General features: G+C 43.8%; 1 protein-coding gene across 2 annotated transcripts in view; it reads right to left on the bottom strand.

The window, feature by feature from the left end:
• Positions 1 to 9,337: 9,337 nt before the first annotated feature.
• whrna (whirlin a) overlaps positions 9,338 to 23,223 on the bottom strand; it is a 168,747-nt gene continuing 154,861 nt past the window's right edge. Inside the window, exons 8-12 of one of the 2 annotated variants that reach the window (XM_055874156.1) lie at positions 21,777 to 21,848; positions 20,408 to 20,927; positions 20,063 to 20,220; positions 19,404 to 19,526; positions 9,338 to 11,151 (exon numbers count right to left, since the gene is read on the bottom strand). In XM_055874156.1, coding sequence (XP_055730131.1) covers positions 10,969 to 11,151; positions 19,404 to 19,526; positions 20,063 to 20,220; positions 20,408 to 20,927; positions 21,777 to 21,848 — 1,056 coding nt within the window. In that variant the 3' untranslated portion in view covers positions 9,338 to 10,968. The remainder of the gene's footprint in view (positions 11,152 to 19,403; positions 19,527 to 20,062; positions 20,221 to 20,407; positions 20,928 to 21,776; positions 21,849 to 23,223) is intronic. The other variant, XM_055874157.1, reaches the window with a different exon arrangement.

Below are 23,223 nucleotides of genomic sequence, written 5' to 3'. Positions count from 1 at the left end.
AAATGTCAAGAAATCAAACAATAGAGCGAAGTACTGATTGGTTCGCTAGGGGGCAGGACTTTCTGACTGATGTTTCCAAAAATATAAAAGTGCAGTAAATGCATATGAAAATGTAGACATAATAATATAAGTGCTCCTCCAGTTTGTCAGAGATCAAATGCTTCTCTCTATAGCCTGCCGGATAGATATAATCATTATATTATAATAATTATCAGAATTATGTATCAACACCAATGATGTGTATGGGTTAATACATATCATTCATTGATTATGACTCAAATGATAAAGGGGGAAATAAAACTGTTTAATATCACTTCATCAACATGAGATCGGCATTTTCTTATATTTTCAATGCCATGTATTATTGTTCCTCTAGATGGCACCATTAGATGAATTACAGCAGAACCTTTATGCGTCTGTTGTGTCTCTAATTCTACATATAATACATTAGCAATTCTTTTCAACATTAATGAAAACACCCATTATTCCCACATATTATGTTTATTAATAAAGTTTGACTCCAAAAGCTGTACAGTCGCATCTAAGACTGCTGATCTAAGATCAGGACCCGTACTCATAATGCGTCTCAGAGTGGGAGTGCTGATCTAAGATCAGGACCCGTACTCATAATGCGTCTCAGAGTGGGAGTGCTGATCTAAGATCAGGACCCGTACTCATAATGCGTCTCAGAGTGGGAGTGCTGATCTAAGATCAGGACCCGTACTCATAATGCGTCTCAGAGTGGGAGTGCTGATCTAAGATCAGGACCCGTACTCATAATGCGTCTCAGAGTGGGAGTGCTGATCTAAGATCAGGACCCGTACTCATAATGCGTCTCAGAGTGGGAGTGCTGATCTAAGATCAGGACCCGTACTCATAAAGCGTCTCAGAGTGGGAGTGCTGATCTAAGATCAGGACCCGTACTCATAATGCGTCTCAGAGTGGGAGTGCTGATCTAAGATCAGGACCCGTACTCATAATGCGTCTCAGAGTGGGAGTGCTGATCTAAGATCAGGACCCGTACTCATAATGCGTCTCAGAGTGGGAGTGCTGATCTAAGATCAGGACCCGTACTCATAATGCGTCTCAGAGTGGGAGTGCTGATCTAAGATCAGGACCCGTACTCATAATGCGTCTCAGAGTGGGAGTGCTGATCTAAGATCAGGACCCGTACTCATAAAGCGTCTCAGAGTGGGAGTGCTGATCTAAGATCAGGACCCGTACTCATAATGCGTCTCAGAGTGGGAGTGCTGATCTAAGATCAGGACCCGTACTCATAATGCGTCTCAGAGTGGGAGTGCTGATCTAAGATCAGGACCCGTACTCATAATGCGTCTCAGAGTGGGAGTGCTGATCTAAGATCAGGACCCGTACTCATAATGCGTCTCAGAGTGGGAGTGCTGATCTAAGATCAGGACCCGTACTCATAATGCGTCTCAGAGTGGGAGTGCTGATCTAAGATCAGGACCCGTACTCATAATGCGTCTCAGAGTGGGAGTGCTGATCTAAGATCAGGACCCGTACTCATAATGCGTCTCAGAGTGGGAGTGCTGATCTAAGATCAGGACCCGTACTCATAAAGCGTCTCAGAGTGGGAGTGCTGATCTAAGATCAGGACCCGTACTCATAAAGCGTCTCAGAGTGGGAGTGCTGATCTAAGATCAGGACCCGTACTCATAATGCGTCTCAGAGTGGGAGTGCTGATCTAAGATCAGGACCCGTACTCATAATGCGTCTCAGAGTGGGAGTGCTGATCTAAGATCAGGACCCGTACTCATAATGCGTCTCAGAGTGGGAGTGCTGATCTAAGATCAGGACCCGTACTCATAATGAGTCTCAGAGTGGGAGTGCTGATCTAAGATCAGGACCCGTACTCATAATGCGTCTCAGAGTGGGAGTGCTGATCTAAGATCAGGACCCGTACTCATAATGCGTCTCAGAGTGGGAGTGCTGATCTAAGATCAGGACCCGTACTCATAATGCGTCTCAGAGTGGGAGTGCTGATCTAAGATCAGGACCCGTACTCATAAAGCGTCTCAGAGTGGGAGTGCTGATCTAAGATCAGGACCCGTACTCATAATGCGTCTCAGAGTGGGAGTGCTGATCTAAGATCAGGACCCGTACTCATAATGCGTCTCAGAGTGGGAGTGCTGATCTAAGATCAGGACCCGTACTCATAATGCGTCTCAGAGTGGGAGTGCTGATCTAAGATCAGGACCCGTACTCATAATGCGTCTCAGAGTGGGAGTGCTGATCTAAGATCAGGACCCGTACTCATAATGCGTCTCAGAGTGGGAGTGCTGATCTAAGATCAGGACCCGTACTCATAAAGCGTCTCAGAGTGGGAGTGCTGATCTAAGATCAGGACCCGTACTCATAATGCGTCTCAGAGTGGGAGTGCTGATCTAAGATCAGGACCCGTACTCATAATGCGTCTCAGAGTGGGAGTGCTGATCTAAGATCAGGACCCGTACTCATAATGCGTCTCAGAGTGGGAGTGCTGATCTAAGATCAGGACCCGTACTCATAATGCGTCTCAGAGTGGGAGTGCTGATCTAAGATCAGGACCCGTACTCATAATGCGTCTCAGAGTGGGAGTGCTGATCTAAGATCAGGACCCGTACTCATAATGCGTCTCAGAGTGGGAGTGCTGATCTAAGATCAGGACCCGTACTCATAATGCGTCTCAGAGTGGGAGTGCTGATCTAAGATCAGGACCCGTACTCATAAAGCGTCTCAGAGTGGGAGTGCTGATCTAAGATCAGGACCCGTACTCATAATGCGTCTCAGAGTGGGAGTGCTGATCTAAGATCAGGACCCGTACTCATAATGCGTCTCAGAGTGGGAGTGCTGATCTAAGATCAGGACCCGTACTCATAATGCGTCTCAGAGTGGGAGTGCTGATCTAAGATCAGGACCCGTACTCATAATGCGTCTCAGAGTGGGAGTGCTGATCTAAGATCAGGACCCATACTCATAAAGCATCTCAGAGTGGGAGTTCTGATCTAAGATCAGGACCCGTACTCATAATGCGTCTCAGAGTGGGAGTGCTGATCTAAGATCAGGACCCGTACTCATAAAGCATCTCAGAGTGGGAGTGCTGATCTAAGATCAGGACCCGTACTCATAATGCGTCTCAGAGTGGGAGTGCTGATCTAAGATCAGGACCCGTACTCATAATGCGTCTCAGAGTGGGAGTGCTGATCTGGGATCAAGGTGTGGGCCCATATTCATAAAGCGTCTGTCACAGAGTTGGAGAGCTGATCTAAGATCAGGACCCGTGCTCATAAAGCATTTCAGAGTAGGAGTGCTGATCCTGGATCAGGTCATTCATGTCCATGTAATCTTAGTTATTATAATATAGAAACTGATCCTAAATCAGCACTAAAACTCTGAGACATTTTATGAATATGTATTCTTGTTCATGGTGATCTAAAAGGCAAAACTGCTCCTTGATTAGCATTCCTACTCTGAGACACTTGATACATACGGCCCCAAGAATATAAGAATAAAGCTGAGGCCCCAGACCGGCATTTTCCACTGGGTGTCAATGGTGCTGCTATGGTCCTCCCCAGGAAGGGCTGAGGTAGAGGATCCGAATAATGATGCAGTCTACAGCCGGTGATGGGGTGTCTGTGGCTAGTGGGAAAGGTGTGCCTGGTGCCAGTAACATCATGCTCTGGTGTCTCCATCCTCCACACTTAAGAGGCAGAACGATGACAAACCCTTCTATGGCTGGTCGACTGACACAACTTTGACACAACAATTACTCAAAGAGCATGTATCTCCTCTAAAGGGAAGTGTGTGTGTGCGTGTGTGCCTGTGTCAGAGAGAGAGTGGGGATGCCGTTTGTGTTTTTGTGAGTGAGTGTGTGTGTGTATTGAACGAGAGAGAAAGCTAATCTGGCAGAAAAAGAATGACGAGAAAGACAGAGACAGGGATAGAGATAGATAGATAGATAGATGAGAGGGAGAGGTAGGGAGAGAGAGAGATAGAGAGATAGAGAGAGAGTAAACAGACAAGAAAACAGATACAGAGATTTAATCATAGTTTCATTAATCAAAATTCTTGTTACTTTCCAAAAAATCTCAGATTCTCAAGACATCCAGTTTGAAGGATTCTGTATTTCTTGCTTGTTAATTCTCTGATTTCGGGAATCTTCCAAACAAGATTTCTGAAGAAATGGGAATTTTGGGAAAGTCACTGGAATTTTGCAACCAAAGGTATTGATGTTCATGTCATATGTCTGTATCACTTGTTTGTGTATTGTTTTAGTATGGAACATTAGTAACCTGTGTGTGTATGACTGTCTTTCTATTTCTATGTAATTAGCTCACTGTATTGTCATAAACTCTGCACTGCCTGAGCACAAAGGCTTAGCAAAAAAAGGCACAGACAGCCAGGCAGTTCTTGTGCAGTTATCTTTACTGTAAAATGAAACACACTATCTGTATTAATAGCATGGCTGTGTTCAACACTTGTCATTAAACTGTACAAGAGGCAGGCAAATGAAGAACGTTGAAGGGAAGAAAAGAATAACAGGAAAAACAACTTGTGCAGCTAATAGGGAGGCACACTCAGTGAGACAGAAATAAACAGCAGTGATTATCAATAGACTCCAATAGGTTGTTATCAATATAACGTAAGATGCAGAGTGTACAATTTTCCTAATAGGGGCAAGGAGACCCGCAGCTCCGCTAAAACCATTGACAACTGTGTGCCGTTTTCAAGGGATTGTTAAATAAATGTAAAATACTTGGCTGTAATATTATCACTTCTTGATGAGCATGGTCAGACCTACACATTTGTCACGATCGTGTGGCGGATTGATGGACCAAAACGCAGCTTTTGGAAAGTAAGCCATCTTCTTTTATTTTTAAAGATGACGAAAAATAAACACGACACGAAACACTTTAACAAAACGAACAAAACAACAAACGACCGTGAAGCTAAATAACGTTGTGCACTTACACACACAGGCTACAAACGTTCTGACATAGACAATTACTCACAACCAATGAGAGCCTATGGCTACCCTAAATAAGGCTCCCAATCAGAGACAACCGAAATCAGCTGTCTCTAATTGGGAACTCATTCAGGCAACCATAGACTCTCCTAGACAACTAAACATACATAGACAACACTAGACACATGTACTCCACACAAACCCATATACTATACCCAACAACCCCTTTACCATAAAAACACCCAAAACCAACAAAACACAAACATTCCCCATGTCACACCCTGACCTAACTAAAATAATAAAGAAAACAAAGAATACTAAGGCCAGGGTGTGACAACATTTCCCATTTTAATAGCAATAAGGCACCTCAGGGGATTGTGGAACACCAATATACCACGGCTAAGGGCTGTATACTCAGTGTTGCGTTGTGCGTAAGAACAGCCCTTAGACGTGGTATATTGGCCATATACCACACCCCCTCGGACCTTATTGCTTAAATAACTCTGATGATGGAGCTAAATGTGAAATAATGGGAAATGTGTAGTTCTGACTATATGCTCTTCAAGAGGTGATTATATTACAACCAAATAGCTATCAAATGTATTTAACAATCCCTTGAAAACGGCACGCAGTTGTCAATGGTTTAATTAAGGAGAGCTGGGGGTCTCCTTGCCCCCCAGCAGCCAAATTGAATGCTATTGTACCGTTTTATTGATAACAACCTGTAAGTAGCACAGGTTCATGTGTTTACTACATGGCCAAAAGTATGTGGACACCCCTTAAAATTAGTGTACTCGGCTATTTCAGCCACACCTGTTACTGACAGGTGTATAAAATTGAGCACACAGCCATGCATTCTCCATAGACAAAGATTGTCAGTAGAATGGCCCGTACTGAAGAGCTCAGTGACATTGAACGTGGAACCGCCATAGGATGCCACCTTTTCAACAAGTCAGTTCGTCAAATTTCTGCCATGCTAGAGTTGTCCCGGTCAACTGTAAGTGTTATTGTGAGGTGGAAACGTCTAGCAGCAACAACAGCTCAGCCACGAAGTGGTAGGCCACACAAGCTCACAGACCGGGACCGCCAAGTGCTGAAGCACGTAGCATGTAAAAATCATCTGTCCTCAGTTGCAACACTCACTACCGAGTTCTAAACTGCCTCTGGACACAACGTCAGCACAAGAACTATTCGTCGGGAGCTTCATGAAATAAGTTTCCACGGCCAAGCAGCCGCACACAAGTCTAAGATCACCATGCGCAATGCCAAGTGTCAGCTGGAGTGGTGTAAAGCTCGCCGTTCTCTGGAGTGATAAATCACACTTCATCATCTGGCAGTCTGACGGACAAATCTGGGTTTTGCGAATGCTAGGAGAACGCTACCTGGCCGAATGCATAGTGGCAACTGTAAAGTTTGGTGGAGGAGGAATAATGGTCTGGGGCTGTTTTCATGGTTCGGGCTAGGCTCCTTAGTTCCAGTGAAGGAAAAACCTTAATGCTGCAGTATACAATGACATTCTAGACAATTCTGTGCTTCCAACTTTGTGACAACAGTGAGGCATGGTGAGGCATGGTGTTGGCAGCATCATGCTGCAGGGATGTTTTTCAGCGGCAGAGACTGGGAGACTAGTCAGGATCGAGGGAAAGATGAACAGAGCAAAGTACAGAGAGATCCTTGATGAAAACCTGCTCCAGAGCGCTCAGCACCTCAGGACCTCAGACTTGGGTGAAGGTTCACCTTCCAACAGGACAACGACCCTAAGCACACAGCCAAGACAAGGCAGGAGTGGCTTCGGGACAAGTCTCTGAATGTCCTTGTTGGCCCAGCCAGAGCCAGGACTAGAAACAGATCGAACATCTCTGGAGAGACCTGAAAATAGCTTTGCAGCGACGCTCCTCATCCAACCTGGCAGAGCTTGAGAGGATCTGCAGAGAAGAATGGGAGAAACTCCCCAAATACAGGTGTGCCAAGCTTGTAGCATCATACCCAAGAAGACTCAAGGCTGTAATCGCTGCCAAAGGTGCCTCAACAAAGTATTGAGTAACAGGTCTGAATACTTACGTAAATGTAATATTTCCAATTTGCAAAAATGTCTAAAAACCTGTTTATGTTTTGTCATTATGTGTTATTGTGTGTAGATTGATGAGAGGAAAAAACGATTTAATCAATTTTAGAATAAGGCTGTAGCGTAACAAAATGTGGAAAAAGTCAAGGGGTCTGAATACTTTCCGAATGCGCTGTATATAGTGCACTGATTTTGATCAGCACCTTACAGGCTCTGGTCAGAAGTAGTGCACTATATAGTGAGCAGGGTGCCATTTGGGACAGAGCCCGCATCTGTGTTGTTTCCAAGTCCATGCCACAAGACAGGACACCTGCCTCTCCATCATATTCGCTGATTAATCACCCTGTCATTGGATTGGACTGATTCCTTTCATCATCTCTTCCCCTCTGAATTACTCTGTAATATGGGTTAAAGAGAAAGCTAGACTGTTATTAACATCAGATCCAGGGTCAGTAATAATAATTAATCCCAATACATTTTTTTTTACTTTATTGAATTCCTCAAAGCCTGATATGACGTGGGGAGACAATTACGTTGGATGCTTGGGCATGGTTGAATGGCTTGGCATCAGAGTAGACAACTGATTGTATGTCTATAATATAATCACATTTATGTGGTGTAGTTAATGTGCTACTAAGATTGTTTGGGACATTTCAAGACATGATATCGGTGTTTGAAAGAGTCCTTGTGTGTGGAGTCATGCTTGAGTCAGTGTGTGCAAAAAGAAAGTGCACTGAAGACATTATGCAATGTCTCAGAGCATGTTAGAAGCAGAATGTGGATTGACCAGTGTGTGAGTATTTGTTTTTGTGTAATGTGTGTGTGTGTGTGTGTGTGTGCCTTTCCCTCCCTCCTGCATCAGGTCAACCTGTGTAATGTGTGTGTGTGTGTGTGCCTTTCCCTCCCTCCTGCATCAGGTCAACCTGTGTAATATGTGTGTGTGTGTGTGCCTTTCCCTTCCTCCTGCATCAGGTCAACCTGTGTAATATGTGTGTGTGTGTGTGCCTTTCCCTTCCTCCTGCATCAGGTCAACCTGTGTAATGTGTGTGTGTGTGTGTGTGTGTGTGTGTGTGTGTGTGTGTGTGTGCCTTTCCCTTCCTCCTGCATCAGGTCAACCTGTGTAATGTGTGTGTGTGTGTGCCTTTCCCTTCCTCCTGCATCAGGTCAACCTGTGTAATGTGTGTGTGTGTGTGCCTTTCCCGCCCTCCTGCATCAGGTCAACCTGTGTAATGTGTGTGTGTGCCTTTCCCTTCCTCCTGCATCAGGTCAACCTGTGTAATGTGTGTGTGTGCCTTTCCCGCCCTCCTGCATCAGGTCAACCTGTGTAATGTGTGTGTGTGCCTTTCCCTTCCTCCTGCATCAGGTCAACCTGTGTAATGTGTGTGTGTGCCTTTCCCTTCCTCCTGCATCAGGTCAACCTGTGTAATGTGTGTGTGTGTGTGTGTGTGTGTGTGTGTGTGTGTGTGTGTGCCTTTCCCTTCCTCCTGCATCAGGTCAACCTGTGTAATGTGAAATGTGTGTGTGTGCCTTTCCCTTCCTCCTGCATCAGGTCAACCTCTTTCGCTCTCTGATCCTTGCTCTGCATTCTCTGCCCATCTCCAGTGCAAAAACGTAGAAACAGCGTTAGACACAGTACACCTTCCTCTCATCCCTCTCTCTGAAGGGCTGTCTGTGTCATATGCACAGTGTAAAGACACGGCTCAGAGAACAAAGCCACCATTTCTGAAGCTAAGTAATTCCTCCCAGATAGCAGTGTTTAATAGTGACTGCCTTGTGGATAGGAGTAGGACACACTCACACACTCCCACACACACACGCTGAATGTTAAGCATATGAGGTGGCATTGGCAGGGAATAGGGCAGTCTTCTCATGATTGTGTCTCATATCCTAAGTATGCATACAGAATAATATTGCATCCCAAATGGCACCCTATTCTCTATATAGTGCACTTAATTTTACCAGAGCCCTATCGGTCCTGGTCAAAAGTAGTGCACTATAGGAAAAGGGTGTCATTTGCGATGCTACATAAATATACAATGATTGAAATGATGGACAATCTCTATAATCTGAATGAGGTGAACAAAGCACTTGTATGTAAATGGGCATCAAGAGAAACCTGACTTAAACTTGATGGTTATTGTTGCTACATCAATAACTTCTATCTGTCCCTTTCTCTGTCTGTCGTTCTCTCTATCTATCCCTCTCTCTCTGTCCGCTATAATGCTAAAACTCCCCTGAATGGCACATGTACCGCTTCACTCTCACTCTCTCTCCTCTCTCCCCCTCCCTCACTCAACCCCTCTCTCCCCCTCCCTCGCACACCCCCTCTCCCTCCCAGAGAGGAAACAAATAATCCTCCACAACAACTACTGCACTTCTCAGTTCTTTCATTGGTCTCTCTCTCGCTCGCTCTCTCTCTCTCTCTGTCTGTCTCTCTCTGTGTCTCTCTGTCTCTCTCTGTCTCTCTCTGTCTCTCTTTCTCTCTCTGTCTCTCTCTCTGTCTGTCTCTCTGTCTCTCTCTCTCTGTCTCTCTGTCTCTCTGTCTCTCTCTGTCTGTCTCTCTCTCTTTCTCTCTCTCTCGCTCTGTCTCTCTTTCTGTCTCTCTCTGTCTGTCTCTCTCTGTCTGTCTTTCTCTCTGTGTCTCTCTCTCTCTCTCTCTCTCTCTGTTTCTCTTTTCTTTTTCCTGATTGCCATGACTTGCTCCTCATACCTGTTAAATTATTGGATAAAGTGCTTCTTCAAGTTCTTAGCATCAGCTCTCCATCAATCCGCAGTGACTTCTGCCTGTTTGTGTGCTTGCGTGTTTGTGTGGTAAGATGGCATGCCTGTGTGTGTGTATGCTGGGCCACGTGTGTGTTCTGGCAGTGTGTATCGGAGAGAGCTTCTGCAGCAGTTTCTTTTTCCAAATGCCTCATTACTACCTCTTAGGCATAGTAATTACTATGTGACGCAGGCCCCTGCAAGCCCCTTGTGTAAACACAAACAGTACGGCTGACTAGCACTGCCAGAGAGGGCAATTAAAACACAATCATCTCCATTACTCTTCACTTGGGGACACATTTGCAGAAAAGTGGAGCAATTAAGGGACTTAACAGTACACTTTGAAGAATTCTACTTTTTAAGCATGTAATATAGTAGGTTTCTATAATTCATAGATTATCTTTATGTATATATTGTATAGTATCTACATTTGTACATTTACAAAAACAAACTATCATTGGAAAATGGTGTTTCCTCCTGCCTCTTCCATCTGCTGGATGGAAGGCTGGCTTGCGTCCCACCGTATTCCCTATTTAGTGCACTACTTTTGACCAGGGCCCATAGGGTTCTGGTCAAAGGTAGTGCGCTATATTGGAATAGGGTGCTATTTGCGACACAGCCTGTGTCTCTTGCGTGTGCTATTAGTCTCTCAGACTGACGCAGGTTAGTAGACACTGACCGCTAACTGACCACTAACTGACCGCTTCAGGAGCATATCTTCTGCCAGAGCTCTAGTGCTGATGGCGTCATTGTCCAAGAATCCATTTGAGATCCACAGGATGAAGCCACTAGCCAACACAGATAGAGTGACAGTACATGAGATTGCCATAAACACATACAATAATGTGTCCAGAGAGGTGACTGCTGCAGGGAGTATCCTGAAAACCAAGGTCACAAGGATGGTGGAAGTCCATGAAAATCAGAAATCATGGCAACTTCTCAACTTAGAGTGCAACTGTGTCCGTGTCTTGTTTTGGAGCTAAAGCTGGAGGATGTTGAGGATGGTGAGGCCAAGTGACCAGATAAAGGTTGGTAGATGAACCCATGTACAGAACAGTGTGTAGGACTTTGCCCCAACAGCCACCCCCTATCCTCTCTAGCTCTGTAGCCACTGTCCCTCCTCCCTCCTTCCTCCATGATAACTCTCTCTCTCCTTCTCTTCTTCCTTTACTTCCTCCTACAGTGCCACGTTGAACTCCGTGACCAGGAAGTCCACGTGTTCTCTCTCTTTGGTCTTGAAAGCCTCAGCGATGAGGCGCGCTGCGTCCCTGTGCTCCCGGCCCCTCAGGGAAACCCCGTTTACCTCCAGGATTACCTGACCCACCTGCAGCTGCCCGCAGTTGTGTGCCGAACCGCCCCTCTGAGAGAGAGAGAGAGAGAGAGAGAGAGAGAGAGAGAGAGAGAGAGAGAGAGAGAGAGAGAGAGAGAAAGACAGCAAGACCTAGAACATTTATTTGTGATAAAGAGAGCACAAACAGACGACAAACACTCGTTGGCGCATCGTCACCGTTACAATTACTAATAAACCAGGAAGCAAAAGGACCTTTGTAATCTCATCTCTCACCCCTGTTCACGTCCCTCAGCTCAGATCAAATCAAATTTTATTTGTGACATGTTTTGTAAACAACAGGTGTAGACTAACAGTGAAATGCTTACTTACGGGTCCTTCCCAACAATGCAGAGAGAAAAATAGAAGAAAGAAACGAGAAAAAATGATAACACGATGAATAAATCACAATGAGTAACAATAACTTGGCTATATACACGGGGTACCAGTACTGTGTTGATGTGCAGGGGTACAAATGAATGGAGGTAGATATATACATATAGGTAGCCATCTCATTTGGACCGTTCACATGGACTGTGATGACCTGAGAGACTAAAGAAACTACAAGAGTAAAACCAAAGATACTGGTAACTAACCCAAGATATATCACCAGCATCGTTTCCAATGGGAGCAAATTAACAAGCGAGCAGATGGGCAAAGCCAAGCACGAGCTAGCAAGATCCTATTGCCTTATTTTAGCATGTATTTGCATATTTCCGTTAGGGATCGCCTTCTCTGTGAAGGCCTTCTCCTTCTAAAACTTCCTGTGGGCAGGGGCCAGCATTTTCACTTTCGGAAAAATAGCATGCAAAAATTCAACTGCCCGCTACTCATCCCCAAAATATAAGATATGCATATTATTAGTAGATTTGGATAGAAAACACTTGGATAGAAAACTGTTTGAACCATATCTGTGAGAATAACAGAACTTATGTAACAGGCAAAACCCTGAGGACAAACCATTCAGAATTAAAAAAAAATTGATGTCACTGTCTTTTCAATTGGTTATTTTAGAGACACCAGATTTCTAATGGACTTGCTTGCAGTTCCTACCACTTCCACTGGATGTCACCAGTCCTTGGAAATTGGTTGAGGTTATTTGTGTACTGAAGAATCATAAATGAGGGTCACATGAAGTAAATTTTTTGAGAGAGCCACGTTACGAAAAAAGTTGCGTCAGTTTGTTTTCTTTTGTATTGGACACAGATCATCCCGTCTTCAAATTGATCGATTATTAACGTTTAAAAATACCTAATGTTGTATTCCAAAATTTGTTTGAAATGTTTTGGTAAAGTTTACATGTAACTTTTGATATATTTTGTAGTGACTTGGCGAAAGTTGGAAGCTGTGTTTTTCTGGATGAAACGGTCCAAATAAATTGACATTTTGGATATATATTGACGGAATTAATCGAACAAAAGGACCATTTGTGATGTTTATGGGACATATTGGAGTGCCAACAAAATAATTTCGTCAAAGGTAAGGCATGATTTATATTTTATTTCTGTGTTTTGTGTTGTGCTTGCAGTGTTGAAATATGCTACTCTGTTTGTTTACTGTTGTGCTGTCATCAGATAATAGCCGGTATCTCTCGTTTCATGATGGGCATGGACATGTAGCCTACATCATGGGGGGGGTTTAACGTACATCAAAAACGGGACCTGTATGGCTAAAATAATGTGGGCATGCCTACAATGCATGGATAAAAAGAGAACGTCAGCTCACTGTGTTATTCCTCTCAAACCTGACATTTTAATCAAGCTTTGGTGATGATATTTTAATAAAGATTTGGTGATGATATTCAAAACACGCTTTGGTGATGATATTTTGATAAAGCTTTGGTGATGATATTTTAATAAAGCTTTGGTGATGATATTTTAATAAAGCTTTGGTGATGATATTCAAACCACGCTTTGGTGATGATATTTTAATAAAGCTTTGGTGATGATATTTTAATAAAGCTTTGGTGATGATATTTAAAAAAAACTTTGGTGATGATATTTAATCAAGCTTTGGTGATGATATTTTAATACAGCTTTGGTGATGATATTTTAATAAAGCTTTGGTGATGATATTTTAATACAGCTTTGGTGATGATATTTTAATAAAGCTTTGGTGATGATATTTTAATAAAGCTTTGTTGATGATATTTTAATACAGCTTTGCTGATGATATTTTAATAATCAAGCTTTGGTGATGATATTTTAATACAGCTTTGGTGATGATATTTTAATAAAGCTTTGGTGATGATATTTTAATACAGCTTTGGTGATGATATTTTAATAAAGCTTTGGTGATGATATTTAAAACACGCTTTGGTGATGATATTTTAATAAAGCTTTGGTGAGGATATTTTAATAAAGCTTTGGTGATGATATTTAATAAAGCTTTGTTGATGATATTCTAATACAGCTTTGGTGATGATATTTTAATAAAGCTTTGGTGATGATATTTTAATAAGGCTTTGGTGAGGATATTTTAATAAAGCTTTGGTGATTATATTTAATCAAGCTTTGGTGATGATATTTTAATACAGCTTTGGTGATAATATTTAATAAAGCTTTGGTGATGATATTTTAATACAGCTTTGGTGATGATATTTTAATAAAGCTTTGGTGATGATATTTAAAAAAAACTTTAGTGATGATATTTAATACAGCTTTGGTGATGATATTTTAATACAGCTTTGGTGATGATATTTTAATCAAGCTTTTTTTATGATATTTTAATAACGCTTTGCTGATTATATTTTAGTACAGCTTTGGTGGTGATATTTTAATAAAGCTTTGGTGATTATATTTTAATACAGCTTTGTTGATGATATTTTAATAAAGCTTTGGTGAGGATGTTTTAATAAAGTTTTGGTGGTGATATTTTAATAAAGCTTTGGTGATGATATTTTAATAAAGCTTTGGTGATGATATTTTAATAAAGCTTTGGTGAGGATGTTTTAATAAAGTTTTGGTGATGATATTTAAAAAACGCTTTGGTGATGATATTTTATAAAGCTTTGGTGATGATATTTTAATAAAGCTTTGGTGATGATATTTTAATAAAGCTTTGGTGATGATATTTAAAAAACGCTTTGGTGATGATATTTTAATAAAGCTTTGGTGATGATATTTTAATAAAGTTTTGGTGGTGATATTTTAATAAAGCTTTGGTGATCAAGATTTACTTCCAAGCGGTCTCAGGAGGCAAAACCTTTATCGCCAGTCTTGACTACAACGCAATTGCATCGGGCATCAAAAGCCTTCATTGAAATGAGGGGAGGCTATGCTTGGTTATTAATAAAATAAAACAAAATGGGAAAAAATATAAGTTTTTATGTTTCTAAATACAAAGTATACAGGCACCAAAAGCACATCAGGCTACTCTTGTTCTATGCGCATATGGGCATTGTGCCTCACGGCTGGATAGGCTGCGCTTCCACTGTCTAAATTCATGCCATTACCAACTGTGTTACCACTAAAACCAGCTTTTGGTTGGTCTTAAATATCCCTATCAGCACTGCCTGAAATTAGAACTTTGGATAATGTTTTAAAGGACACACCTCAATTATTTCCACCCCGCTCATCTGAGCGCAAGCGAGCTGATATAAGACAACTATTAGAGGTACATTGGAACATACAGTGGAACGGAAGAGGTTGTGATTGGGCCAGGACCATCCGACCCCCAACCAATTAGGATGCTGACGATGCCCTATCACCTGTGACTGATTGGAGACACTGTGATGTTATTGGCAGGGTTACAGTACGTGGCAACGCTACATTGATATGAAAATCAGCCTGGTTGGCGAGCGCGCTCGGATACCTTGTTCCTGTCTCTCCTAAGATAGTGGAAAGCGAAAACAGATGAATAAAGAGAAAGGGGGATGAGAGAAAAGAGCAGGTCCATATCTCATGGCTCATGCCTTTTGTCTGTGCATTTCCACCCGTTGATGAGGAGAGCTATAGCAATGGAATTAAAACCTCTCACGCCTGTCTGTCACTCGCTCGATTGCCTCCCTCTCTCTCTCTTCCTCCCCTACCTCCCCTTCTCTGCAAACATTCTCAGTCTGAATCCCCTTTATTATTAACACAATGTACCATCTTCTCTTCCATCTTTCTGTATATCTCTCTCCCCTCCATAGCTCCCTCTCTCCCTCCCTCCTTTGCTCTCTTTGATTTTGAATATGCTGATTTCCCGGTCAGAGCCTTTGTCGCTCCCCTCGCAATCAGCGGCTCTTTTATTTTTCATTAGCCTCTCACCAAAGCATCTTTTGAGCGGGAGGGCTTTCAGTGGTTCTCTGAACTCCACAGAACAGCACAGCTCCCTCCCCAGCCCTCCTCTCCTCACTCTTTAGGTTAATCAAAAGAGACACAGACAGACCCGAACAGAGCAGAGCTACAGCCAGGTACGGTGGTATTATCCTCAGTTCTTACTTAGATGTGGCCTTCAGCCAACCCTTTATTTCACATAACAGCCACTGCTCTCAGTGGATGTACTCCTTCAGGTAAAGGGATAGAACAGGATCAACTCTTATCCTCTTGATTAAACAAATTAAAGGATGCTTGGAACCCAAAAAACACATTTAATGTACTCTTACAGTTAGACATTCATGTAAAGCACCTGGCAAGGGTAAAGGGCAATATTTACCTGAGCTGGACTTGAACTAGCCACACCCACGGACGTCTAACCTTATAGTCACAACATCACAGGGTGGATCTTTGACCCTGTTGCTATGGCTACTGTAATATTTTAATGTAAACCCCTACCTCTTTGCAGGGTTTTTTCGCAAGCATACCATTAAAATACGGACATGCCGCATAAATAATGGCGCCGGAGGAGATGGCTGCTGTTTTACGGGCTCCTAACCAACTGTGCTATTAGGTGTGTTTTTCTGCATTATTTGTAAATTATTTTGTACCTAATGTTGCTGCCACTGTCTCTTTTGACAGAAAATAGCCTCTGAATATCAAAACAGCGATTGCTCACCTCATATTGGACAAAGATTTTTTATTTAACAAGTCGGACGCGATGTCATTCGCATGAAGAAGAGACAGCGATATAGGGGATCGGTGTGCCTTGCAAGAATCCGACGGCGAGTGGGTAATCCATCTCTACCATCAGTCCTATTAGCCAACGTGCAATCATTGAATAATAAAATGGATGAGCTCTGATCAAGACTAATCTACCAACGGGACATTAAAAACTGTAATATCTTATGTTTCACAGAGTTGTGGCTGAACGACGACATGGATAACATACAGCTGGCTGGGTTTTCTGTGCATTCGCAAGATAGAACAGCTGCCTCTGGTAAGTCTGTGTCTATTTGTTAAAAACAGCTGGTGCACGAACTCTAATATTAAGGAAGTCTCAAGGTTTTGCTCATCTGAGAATCTCATGATAAGTTATAGACCACACTATTTACCAAGAGAGTTTTCATCTATATTTTTCGTAGCTGTCTATTTACCACCACAAACCGATGCTGGCATTAAAACTGCACTCAATGAGCTGCATAAGGCCATAAGCAAACAAGAAAATGCTCATCCAGAGGTGGCGCTCCTAGTGGCCGGGGACTTTAATGCAAGGAAACTTAAATCTGTTTTACCTCATTTCTACCAGCATGTGCAACCAGAGGGGAAAAAAACTCTAGACCACCTTTACTCCATACACAGACACGAGTACAAAGCTCTCCCTCACCCTCCATTTGGCAAATCTGACCATAACTATATCCTCCTGATTCCTGCTTACAAGCAAAAACGAAAGCAGGAAGTACCAGTGACTCGTTCATTTCGGAAGTGGTCAGATGACGCAGATGCTAAGCTACAGGACTGTTTTGCTAGCACAGACTGGAATATGTTCCGGGATTCTTCCGATGGCGTTGAGGAATATGTAACAGTACTCTTCTTGCGTTGTGTACAATCAATCATCGACACGAACTCCAACTTGTAGCACCAGTCATGGAGCTTTATTCTGATAGAAACAGCACAAAATTGCACGTCATGCAATGCACGGCTTACCATCCAACTCTGCACTCACGCACGCTGGTTTGGTGCTTGTTCACTGGGCAATGTAGTTACCAAAATAATACAACAATTACAATATAATATTTTGAACAATGTAATTGATAGAAACAGCACAAAATTACACGTCATGCAATGCACGGCTCACCATCCAACTCTGCACTCACGCACTGTACAAAATATACGAACCCCCCCACCAGACACAGTAGGTTGCTAGCTAGTATTGGCGGGAATTCTCTACAACAAAATGCACAATAAATATTCACCAAAAAACGCTGCATCTTATGTGTGAGGTTCGAATAACATTTACAAGCAAATTTATATAAATTGTAGATTTAAATCATCACTTGGGAGTATAAAAATCACTTTTGACGTACAGTGCTTTGCAACCAACAACTTACCGCTGGTTTGGTGCTTGTTCACTGGGACAATTCTAACTGAAACATCCTCCCTCGTAAGCAAGCTACGCAAACCAGCCAATAAGATGCCATGTTGAGTAGGTGAAGGCAAGACAAAACTAAAACCAAAAACCAATTGGCTTAACAATAAAGTGGCAAGGAGAATCACCAATATAACCCTGTTACAAATACACCACATCCGTCACTGGTTTCATCAATAATTGCATCGATAATGTCGTCCCCATAGTGACCGTACATACACACCTCAACCAGAAGCCATGGATTACAGGCAACATCCGCACAGAGCTAAATGGTAGAGCTGCCACTTTCAAGGAGCGGGACTCCAATAAGGACGCTTTTAAGAAATCCCGCTATGCAATCAGACAAAGCATTAAACAGATAAAGAGTCAATATAAAGATTGAATCCTACGTTTGCCGGATGTGGCAGGGCTTGCAAACTATTACAGACTACAAAGGGAAGCACAGCCGTGAGCTGACCAGTGACACAAACCTACCAGATGAGCTAAATTACTTCTATGCTCGCTTCTAGGCAAGCAACACTGAAGCATGCATGAGAGCAACAGCTGTTCTGGATGACTGTGTGATCACGCTCTCCGTAGACAATGTGAGTAAGACCTTTAAACAGGTCAACATTCACAAAGCCGCAGGGCTAAACGGATTACCAGGACATGCACTCTGGGCATGCGCTGACCAACTGGCAAGTGTCTTCACTGACATTTTCAACCTGTCCCTGACCGAGTCTGTAATACCAACATGTTTCAAGCAGGCCACCATAGTCCCTGTGCCCAAGAACACCAAGGTAACCTGCCTAAATGACTACCGACCCGTAGCACTCACGTCTGTAGCCATGAAGTGGTTTGAAAGGCTGGTCATGGCTCACATCAACACCATTCTCCCAGAAACCTCTTGATGGTAAGGGTAGGTAACAACACATCTGCCACACTGATCCTCAACACGGGGGCCCCTCAGGGTGCATGCTTAGTCCCCTCCTGTATTCCCTGTTCACCCATGACTGCATTGCCATGCATGACTCCAACACCTTCCTTAAGTTTGCCGATGACACAACAGTGGTAGGCCTGATCACTGACAATGATGACACAGCCTATAGAGAGGAGGTCAGAGATTTGGCAGTATGGTGCCAGGATAACAACCTCTCCCTCAACGTGATCAATACAAAGGAGATGATCGTGGACTACATCGACGGGGCTGTAGTGGATCAGGTTGAGAGCTTCAAGTTCCTTGGTGTCCACATCACCAACGAACTATCATGGTCCAAACACACCAAGACAGTCGTGAAGAGGGCACGACAACGCCTATTCCCTCTCAGGAGACTGAAAAGATTTGGCATGGGTCCTCAGACCCTCAAAAGGTTCTACAGCTGCACCATTGAGAGCATCTTGACTGGTTGCATCACCGCCTAGTATGGCGGATGTATTCGGCGCATGTGACAAATAAAATGTATAATTGCCTAGCATTGTCGCATTGTCTCAGGCCCTCTGGGCGTCAGAGCCCTGCGATAGAGTCTATTCTAAAGGTTATAATCATCCCTGGTAAATCTGCCAGTCCTCTGGAGTGGAGGAACAATGGCATGGCAGCCAGGGATCTCAGTTTGAGTTCTCTTCCAGTGTGAAACCACAGACTGATCTGACAGAGGCTGTGTTGTGTAGCCATGTGTGGAAGAGGAGGCGGCACGGGCCAATGACTGTGCAGAGTTGCAGAACACAGAATACCATGGCTAGATCAATTCTGACAGGTGCAGGAGATTGTCTGGCAAGCTGTCATTTCAGAGATTACTTGAAAAGGGAGGGGTGAGGGGGGTGAGGGGCATGAAGGGTATTTTAGGCTGTTTGAGACCCACCTGCATGGTGACGATGCGTGGCAGGGGCTGGCGAGTGTTGGCACCCCCTTCGATGGCGATGCCCAGGGTACTGGCACTCTTTGCCACCCTCACCAGGATGGAGGTGGGCTCCAAGAGACCCGGCTGCAGAGAGAGAGAGAGAGAGAGAAGAGAGGGGGCATAATATAACTCAGCCTTTTACTCAAATATTCACCCTGGAGACCCATGAACTCTTTTCTTTTGCACCTTTGTTAGACATTGGTCCACCCATAAAGGTTGAAACCAATCAACAATTTTCCCACCACCTAACCACTAATCAGCAATAAGCATAAAGGGACAGGCAGAGGAAACAAGAGACCTCTAGCGCAGTATGAGATGAGATGGGAGTGATTGAATAGATGAGAAATCATTGAAAGGACAAAAATGTATCAATGAGCAAAGAAAGAAAAACTGTATGTGCATAAAGAAAGAATAAAACAGAAAGAAGTTAGGACAGTTAGGATTGAGAACAAGCTTCAGATAGAGTGAGCAGTGACAGAGGACAACCCAGCTCTGTTTGTCTGTTTCTCTTCTTGTCATCCCTCACTTTCAGCTCCATCCATCCATTCATCCATCCATCCATACATCTCCCTCTTTCTCTTTCTGTGTCGTCTTTCTCCCCACTGGTGTGTCCTCCTCACCGGTTTGGAGGTGCTGTCCCCTCCTGCCCCCTGGGGGTCTCGTGGGGGGCGTATGTGGGGACTGCTTTCCCTGCTGACTCGCCCCAACTCGCTAATGTCCACCCCGCTGTCCTCACTCAGTGTCTGTCCACTGTCTGACAGCTGGGACAGGGTGGCACCTTGGAGGGGATGGGTGCAGAAGGTTAGAGACCGGCACAGGGACACACTCAGGCAGAAATACATACACCCATGATTACACATAAACATGCACTTCCTCTTATTTGTGTAACCAATCCTTCGCGTCCAAATCTGGTCTCATAGTTTCGGAGTCCAACTCTAGATTTTCCTCCAACCCATGCCTCTTACCTCGTGACTGGGGCAGGGACCGCACCTCGTTGACGCCAGACTCTGCATTGGGTCTGTGGACCTCCACCATGACAAAGTGCTGTTTGTTGAAGCCAGAGGAGGCCTTGTCCGGGCTGTGTGGAAGGGGAGGGGGTGTGGATGGGGCAGGGAGTAAATGCGGAGGTGGTAGATATGGGGAGGGGGCGGCAGGTTTGGTGGTCTTAGTAGGGGACTGGACTCTAGGGAAGGGGCCTATGGCGTGCTTGTTGACCATGGAAAACTTGGCAATTGCCATCTCCTTCTTATGGGGGACGGAGAAATCCTTTTGGAGGGGGACCTTGGGTGAGGAGGGGGACCCTCGGTCCCCCCTCTCGTCCTTGGGTGGGTTATGGGCAGGGGCGGTGAAGTAGAGTCCAGAATAGGAGGATTTGGAGGAAGGGCGTTTTTTGACCTGGTCTCGTCTGCTGGGATGCCTCTGCAGCCCTGGAGGGGATGGGGGTTTGAAGGTGGGGGGAGATTCGGATGTGGAATGCACCTCATCCTAAGGTAAGAGGAAAACAAACAGATCACATTCCTTTCATCCCACAAAACACTCATATACTACAGCACATCTCTGGAATCTATTCATTTAACACACACACACACTACCAATTGTCACGCCTCAGAATTCAACACAACTCATTCAGTTAGGCCAGGATTCAGTTGAGCCCCACAGCTAAACATGGTCTTTGTGTAACCTCAGGTTACACCTTCCCAGTCCGCTGTGTCCCCAGCAACAAGCTCTCCCCTCCAACCAAAACCAACTGAGAAATGAACAATGCAAACAGCAAAAGGAGCGGGGAGAGAATGAATGAAGTGATTCATGGGTTTAAAAAAAGAAAGAGAAAGCAATCAAAACCAACACAAATATGTTCTGGCTGAATGGAGTTGAGGTGTTTTTAAGACTCGTCAGGTCTTTGCTTTCTGTGTCCCACATTACATCGCCTTGGAACCAACACAGCCTCCTGTCGACATCGGTTACCGTTGCTCTGGTAACTGTGGTAGGTATTCTTGTTTGTGTTTGTGTGTTTCTGATTAGAGCTTTTACCTCAGGTGTCAGACAGAGCGCAAGTTCCTCCTTCGTAAGGAGGGAGGAGGAGGAAGAGGAAGCGGAGGAAAAGTGTATGCACTAATATCCTATAACTCTAAACAGACTCCTCCACAGGAAATAAATAAAAAAGTAATGAAGGCTATAAGAGTTCAAACTGCATATCCGTTGTTTCCTCTTCTTGTCGCTCTTTCATTTCCAGCTGTGTTGTTTTTTCCCTCTCCCTCCATCCCTCCCTCCCTCCAACCTCTGCTCTGTCCATCTTTATGAGGTTATGGTTCTGGGTCTGACTGCGGGGCTCACCAGAGAGACGTCAGGCAATACATCCAGACTCTCTTGAGACTCCTCCACATTACTGTCCACCATACTGTCATTCTGAGAGAGAGAGAGAGAGAGAGAGAGAGAGAGAGAGAGAGAGAGAGAGAGAGAGAGAGAGAGAGAGAGAGAGAGAGAGAGAGAGAGAGAGAGAGAGAGAGAGAGAGAGAGAGAGAGAGAGAGAGAGGAGAGAGAGAGAGAGAGAGAGAGAGAGAGAGAGAGAGAGAGAGAGAGAGAGAGAGAGAGAGAGAGAGAGAGAGAGAGAGAGAGAGAGGAGGGAAACATAGGGGTGGACGAGGGTAGAAAGAGAAGAGAGAGGAGGGAGAGAGTTAGAGAGAGATGGAGGTTACAAGGAACAACTGCTTATTTATCCTAAAGCAAATGTTTAGTCCAAATCGCATTTCTTAGGAGTTGTGTCATCTCTAAGAGGGAGGAAAAGTAACTCAATATCGTTCTAAAATATACTAATCATTCTAAATAAATGTAAATCTACATTCTAATCTCAACGTTTAGAATGCAATACTACAGGTGGGTACTCGTCACACACACACACAAACGCACATGCACACACAAATATTTCAGTATTTGCACTGTCTCTATGCACACTAACACACACTTTCACTCTCACTCCAACACACACACAAGCACTCACTCCATAATTTTCTCACCACTCACACATAATGCACATACATTTATAGTGACTCTACACTCCTCTGTATTGGAACTGACTTTTTAAATATGTCCTGCATATAGTATGCTTACTTACTTACTTACTTTATTGTGTATTTCAAATTTCTTGTTCTTATTTCTTGTGTGTTTTTTCTAGTAATACATTGTTATTGATTATTGCATTGTTGGGTTTTGAGATGGCAAGAAAGGCATTTCACTGTACTTGTGCATTTGACATCAAAACTTAAAATCTGAAACTTGAACACACACCTCTAAATGTCTATATTACACCTTTGAATCTCAAAGTTTGGAATGCAATACTACAGTGGGTACTCAGCACTCACATAAGGCGCACATCCCACAGCACAAACACAAAGACAGAAACCCAAGATATCTGCATGGTGGAGGATGAACTGTTGTTCACTGTTGATTGTTTAGTGAGTTCAGAGCATACCCCTTCATTAAACTCTGCCTGTACCAAAACAAAAGCCCCATCATTTCAGTCTAATTAAACGCTCACTGCCGGCATGGGGAGTACTTACCGGCAATTAATTTACTGCAATACAGGGGCACAACTTTCACTGGGGATGGCGGGGACATGACCTCCCACATTCTAAAATTGCATTTTTGTCCCCCCTGGTTTTATCATTGCACTGTGATACCAAAAGCGGCATTGGTGTGCTTTAGGACCATGCGGACGCCTCAGAGTGGTCGGGTAGGCTATTTGGCAATTTCAGCAAGCTGGATTTAGGACTCCGTGGACACC

The sequence above is a fragment of the Salvelinus fontinalis genome, chromosome 21, assembly GCF_029448725.1.
Source record: "Salvelinus fontinalis isolate EN_2023a chromosome 21, ASM2944872v1, whole genome shotgun sequence".
In the NCBI taxonomy this organism is placed as follows: Eukaryota; Metazoa; Chordata; class Actinopteri; order Salmoniformes; family Salmonidae; genus Salvelinus; species Salvelinus fontinalis.
The sequence above is the reverse complement of the archived record's forward strand: the minus strand, read 5'-3'. Positions and strand labels throughout refer to the sequence as shown.